The sequence below is a fragment of the Octopus bimaculoides genome, chromosome 2 (assembly GCF_001194135.2).
Source record: "Octopus bimaculoides isolate UCB-OBI-ISO-001 chromosome 2, ASM119413v2, whole genome shotgun sequence".
NCBI lineage: Eukaryota > Metazoa > Mollusca > Cephalopoda > Octopoda > Octopodidae > Octopus > Octopus bimaculoides.
In genome coordinates, this window is record NC_068982.1 from 86,197,262 (window position 1) to 86,204,196 (window position 6,935).

At 35.9% G+C, this 6,935-nt stretch overlaps 1 protein-coding gene across 1 annotated transcript in view; it reads right to left on the reverse strand.

Annotated features, from left to right (window-relative positions):
* The window catches only part of LOC106874321 (uncharacterized), a 466,970-nt gene that overhangs the window by 326,367 nt on the left and 133,668 nt on the right, over positions 1 to 6,935 (reverse strand). Inside the window, exon 10 of the mRNA XM_052965857.1 lies at positions 5,149 to 5,214. Coding sequence (XP_052821817.1) covers positions 5,149 to 5,214 — 66 coding nt within the window. The remainder of the gene's footprint in view (positions 1 to 5,148; positions 5,215 to 6,935) is intronic.

Here is a 6,935-nt window from a genome sequence, read left to right on the forward strand (position 1 = left end):
TATATATATAAATGCATATATATATATACATGCATATATATATATATATATATATATATATATATATATATATACACACACATATATGCACACACACACACACACACACACCTAGCCTTATGAATATATGTATGTTTTCTTAGAGTTTTATTTAAGTTGTTCTTAATAGAGTTCAAGCCAGTTGCTAACAAAGTGAGAAGACTTTCTGAGTTAAGAGAGTTCCTGGTGTTTGTAAATATGTGGCTGAGTTGGTGTGTTGATTGAGCTCTTGATGCACATACAAAGGTGTGTACATCTATTCACATAATAATTTTATATTGGAGAATCTTTGAATGTCTCACAAATCTTCACTGTGTCACTGATTGATTGGATTTAGAAAACTGATGTCAGTTTCTTTTGCTCTTTCTTCAAAAAGCCTAGTATTTCTAGGTTTTTGTCAGGGTACAAGTTCTACGTTAATTCACCATAAATGTTCTCTTTTTCCTGGACATTTTCCTGGTACATTCACATCAGCTGGGCAGCTGACCTCAACAACAATGTTGGACTTTTGTTCCTTGTCCCACAGGCTAATATAAAGTCTGTTATGTTTGCACTGAATTGCTGTTTTTATTGGAGTGCTCCATCAGTACCCCTTGTTTTCAAAAGTGTGAATATGAGGTGCTATCAAAAGGTTCCTGGACTAGCTATGTTTAATAAAAAATATCTTATTTACCTAAGTTTAACATCACCTCCTTTGAAATAGTCACTTTGTGCAGCAATACACTGGTCCCAGCATTCCTGCCACTTTTGGGATCTGGCTTGCAAGTTGTTTTCTGTAAGCGAGACAAGGAACTTCTGCGATTTGCTCTGGATCTTGACAATGGTGTTAAAACGGTAACCTTTGAGCTGCATTTTCATCTTGGGGAAGAGATGGAAGTCTGCAGGTGCTAAATCTGGCAAATTGGGCTGATGCAGAAGTGATACCATGTTGTTTTTGGCAAGAAACTCACAACTGAAGAGAGCTTGGTGAAGAATCCAATTCTTCACGCTCTGCAGATCCGGTCACTTTTGCTGAATGGCCTCCCTCAAACACTTCAAAACATTGCAGTAGAACTCTTGATTGATGTTCTGGCACTGGGGATGAATTCTCAATGCATTATACCACATTTTGGGGGTGATGCTTGTGGCAGGTCTTCCAGATTGATCATTGTCTTCCGAAGACATTATTCCACTTTTCAAACACCCATGCCACACAAAACTGCTTTGTCACCATAAGCTTGCCGAAGCATGCTCAATGTCTCTGTAGCATTCTTCCCAAGTTTAATACAAAATTTTATGTTGGCTCTGTGTTCCTGTCCATGACAAAATCTGCAGACTACAGCATAACCATGATTACAAGAACACAAATTTCACAACTCGCAAAGTAAACACACCAATGTTGCTCAGTACACTGCCTCATGAAGGTCACTGTTAACCCTCACTGCACACACAACTGTGTGCTGCTATCTGTTAGTGTGCTACAGAACTAGTCTGGGAACTTTTTGATACCACTTCATACAAGCTGGTTCTGACATGCCTTTGATGTATACATCAGAGCAATCCTTTCTGCAGATAGCATTGTAAATAGTCTTCACAACTATATCATGCTTCAAAGCAGGTTGTATCTCACAGACATTTTGGGGAAGCTGCTGATGATGTGGGTGATATCTTCTGCACTTGTATAGCAGAGCTGACATCTTTTATTACAACTTGACGGTTTGCTGATATCCTTGTCCCTCTTGTTTATCAGGTATTTAGAAGCTATCTCCTGTTCCTTCTATGTGGGATGTAATGTTTCTACCACATTTCCACAAGAGTTTAGGCTTCCTGTAAATGCTGTTGTTGCATTCTAGCTTAGAAGGTATGTACCTATGCTTTGCTTTTTGTTGGTATAGTAGTTGCTTCTCTTCCAAGCTTCAGTTTAGGTAGGCCATTCCAGCCTTTTTTGGGTTGCATGAGACAGTTTTATTCTCAGAGTACCTGCACAGTAGTTCTTCTCCAACTCTGAAGATGTTGTTACTTTCACTTTTGAGTATGCACGGAATGTACTCCTTTCTTTTCTCACTATTCAGCAAGTGTTTTCGGAATGATACAATACGACACTCAAAGCCTGTTTGAACTGACCTTCTACCTTTACTACTTTGTGTATCTCATCAAATGTCCAGTCCGATACTCCAAATGTTGGTAGTAGTACTGTATGTATGCATATGTGCTCACTTCTCTTTTTATTAACAGTCTCTGTGTAAAAATGGAACTGGTTTCTAACAAAGATACAAAGCTTCATCATTGGAATATAAATAACAAAAAAAATAAAATAACATTTTGAATCCGAGAAAAGTTTTGTATATTTTTACTGTTCCATGTATTTTGTAATGGATGTTTTAGCTGGTTTTCTGTGAACCCCAGCTTTTCCAGAATGTCATTTGACAATTACTCACAAAACCAAGTTCACCAATTATTATTGGTATATCAATTTATAATGTAGGTATGAAAGCTGAAAGTTTTGAAGCAGTTGTCTGTAATTATCCTTTTCCTCTTTGATTTTCAAAGAAATATTCTCATCAGCAGGGTAACTATCTTTATAATGGTACATACTTTTTCTTGTCTGTCCCAAAAAACTATATCCAGCCTGTTATGTTTAAAGAGAATTGATACTTATGTAAGTATTCAATAGCAAGGAGAGGTTCTCTATATTTATCCCAGAGTAGTCATTCTTTTCAGATTGTGCTGTATATTGTGTTAGCAACAGTGTTATGTTGCATTGGGAAGGAGTTTATTCATTAATAACATTTGTCTGTGAACATGGTGGAACAATATCATGATGCCTATTTCAATCATGCTCTAAGTATTTGATTGATTTAATATTGATACCCTTATTTATGTCTCTTGTTATGATTTAGGCTTGTCAGAGATGGTATACAGAAGGATGTCCAGATACTTTTTGGCAAGTGTTGAGACATACTCTAGTATGTTTTATGTTTTGAGGAGCTAAAACCCATTGAAACCCAGGCTGTCACAGAAAGTAGACTTTTGGAACAATGCAATGGCACTCAGTTTCAGAATTTGTATAGTTTACAGTGCTAAAGTTTGGTACCAGCCCTTCCAAACTTCCCAGATATATGACTGCACATCACTCTCTTCATCATAATAGAGATATAACATCAAAACTTTCAACTTTTAATAGCTCATCTGCAGCATGGAATTAATCTTTTTGTGTGGGCCCTTTAGATTGTAGGTATTGTCTGGTAAGTTATGCTGAAGCACCACTTCAAACACTTTTTGTTTGTTATATTTAACAAAGTACTTAAATTAAATCTTTAGAATGAAGCTAAGTAATTCAGTACTTAATTACCATGGGATATTTTGTTTAGTGTCTTCTCTTATTAAATTTAGATGTCCATTGAGATCTGATGATGTGTGCTGCTCATAATAAATGTACACTAATTGATCCATAGCAGCCTTAACCATGAGCCCAAGGTGTTAAAAAGACTTGGACATATGGTGTAATTAAGCACTCACTAGACAAGGTCATTTGGTGCTATTGATATCTGAATAGGAGGACAAAGGTTTAGGTCTTCAAGTCTCCTTGTCTTACTCTACAGTTAAAAGACTTGGTCACTGTTCAGAACCCATAGGAGTCACCTGAACTCATTTAGTATTAGGTTGCTTCACAGGATTAAGGGTTTCATTGGCTGGGTCTGGTATCCAACCAATGGCTATACTCAGAAACTGGGATGCATCCTGTTACTTGTATATAGAAACATCAGCTCACACTGTTTGATCATGTTGCTCTATTTTCCAAGTTAGATCCTTCATACTGTGTTCTATTCTCGGAGGAGGTCTGACTGGGGTGACAGCTCATAATGGTTGATCACATGTTACATGTTCACAGTGGATGAGAAAGTATCTTGTGGAGACTGACTGGGACACTGCTCAGGGGGCTTCCTGGAATGACCCAAGCAAATACTGACGAATGATGGATACAGTAATGCGCTGCAATGGCGCATTCCTACATTCCTGACCTGATAATATGCAACAGAATTGTAAAAACAAAATGGAAGGATGGTACATAGTTAAAAATATAATATTTAATAGATAAGTTAGTGTTAATACATTCAATGCGTTGAGCATGAAAAGTCTAATTAGAATTACTTATCTGGTGAAAAAAAGACATAGTGCAATGACTTGTATTATTTTGATCACTGGGATATGTACAAGTGAGAAATTTAGGTATGTTTCAGTCCTACTGGATGTTTTCAGTGAAGAAACTTTAAACAGATATAACATATTGTACATGTGAAAAAAGTTTATTTTTAAAGAGACTAGGTTGGAGTCTATAATTTACTGAGGATGTTTAACAGAACCAAAATACATTTGAAATTGACTCCTGTAGTTTTCAGAATAATTAATATATGTCATTGAACTTTATTTTTTTTATTTCACCATATAAGTATTTGTAAATAGATTTTTTATGCTGACTACAGTATATATGCTAACACTAATTCACCTATTGTTTTCATGCAGAATGTGGCTGAGTAATTAACACCAACCATTGATTTTTTAATATGCTAATATTTCATGCTACTCATGTACAGTATTAACTTAAGTAGTTTTTTTCATATTTCACACACACACACACACACACACACACACGTGTGTGTATGTGAAATACATACATATATATACATATCAGCTTTTACATGTAACAGAGAGTAAAATGTGTACTTATAATATAAATGACTCATTAATAATGTAGTTAATCACTATGTTTCAACAAAATGTGCAGGAAAATAACAAATCAAGATGCAGGCAGGACAGTGATAGTGATCAGTAATTTAGTGTGACAATATACATAACACTTCTTTGCATGGGTGAAGATGTGTCTACAAATATCTCAAATGTGTGCATTTGTATGCAAACACACACACACACACACACACACACACACACACACACACACACAATGCTTTTAAAATTAAGTTGCTATTTAAAGACATGAAGAAATCTTTTGCACAAGCTTGAAAATCTCTGATGTGATTTCACAATCAGGACATTACAATATGCCATGCTACAATAACATATGCTCAAAATTGCATACTTTAATTCATGTGCAAGTTATTTCTTACTTACATCTTTTTTCCTTAAGACCTTGAGACATAAAGTGCTGTTTGTTTCATTAGATGTCAAACAAGGTGGCTATAAAGTAAATAAAAAGTTGAGCAGATTCAAAAAGCAATTATTTTCAAAATATCATTTCTTTCAACCTATTGTTTGAAAACACGGTAAACTTGATAGTTTAATTATTAGAGAGGATATGACAATGTGCAATCTTGTTTTTAGTAAGATTGGAAGAATATTTAAAAGAATGATATAATCAAATAACGACTCTTGTAAATTTATGGAACATGCATTAGCTTATACATTAATGTCATACTTCCATTTTCATATGCAACAGCAAACTAAAGCAGTTATAAAATGGTAGATAATAGGGTACTATAAGCACTAAAAATGCAAAGACTCCCTCAAATACTCAAGGAGATCATGAGAAGTAGTAGATAGCTTCTGTTACCTAGGTGACCAAGTTAGCAGTGGAGGAGGAAGTTCTATCAGTGTTGTCGCTAGAATAAGAATAGGCTGGGCAAAGTTCAGAGAACTTCAACCTTTGTTAGTCACTAAGAGCCTCTCTCTCAGAATGAAAAGTAGATTGTATGATGCCTGTGTACATACAACTAAGCTATATGACAATGGAACATGTATTGACTACAGAGGACTTGCAAAGGCTTGAAAGAAATGAAGCTAGCATGGTTAATGTCAGTGTTCCAACACAACAGAGTGTAAATGATCTAAGAGAAAAACTGGGTATAAGAGGCATCAGGTGTTGTGTACAAGAAAGAAGACCGTGCTGGTTTAGTCATAAGATGAAGACCACTACATAAAGAAGTTCTGAGCTATAATTGAGGAGGAAACCTGTGGAAGGAGTAGACCCAGGAAGATGTGGGATAAAGTGGTGAGAAAGGCTCTTTGGATGCTGGGAGTTGTGGTGATTTGCTGTACTTGAGAAGACACATCAAACTAAGTAAAATCAATGTCATCCATACATACATACTTGTCCTTTATGGGTGCCGGTACCACATAAAATGCAATTGTGCTAGTACTACATAAATGCACCCATGCTGGTGGCAGGTAAAAAGCACCCAGCACTCTCTGTAAAGAGGTTGGCATTAGGAAGGACATCCAGCCATAGAAATCATGCTACAATAGACAACTGAAGTCTGGACCGCTCTCCAGTTGGCCAGCTCCTGTCAAACCATCCAAATAATAGATGTCTGGAAAAAGAACATGAACCCCAATGGAGTAACAAAGACATATATTGGATTGACAGGCAACTCATTCAAGGAAAGGTACATACAGTATCTAACGTCATTCAGAGACAAAAATAAAAAAACATGAAACTTCCTTATCCAATATGATATGGTTAATGAAAGCAGGAGGAGGAAGCAACCCCCAGATAACATGGAGCATTATTGCTAAAACCAGAAACTACAGTGGGTGGGGTATCAAATGTGAGCTTTGCTTTACTGAAAAGCTAAACATCATCCAATCAGAAGATAACATCTTAAACATTAGGGATTAAATCTTCTCTCCCTGCATGCATAAGCAATATTTTATACTCTGACATTTTGAAGAGTATTGTCATGGTCCCTGTTAGTGTATATGTTTTCATTTATGTGTATTAGCAACAGCATTACACCAGTTTAGCTCTTATTTCTAGCAATGTCATTGTTTTCTAACACCCTAGTCACATTTTGTGACAATTATAATTCTCCTTTTTGGTGAAAAATTGCAAACTGCTGTTTATATTACTTATATCTCTCTCTCTCTCTCTCTCTCTCTCTCTCTCTCTCTCTATATATATA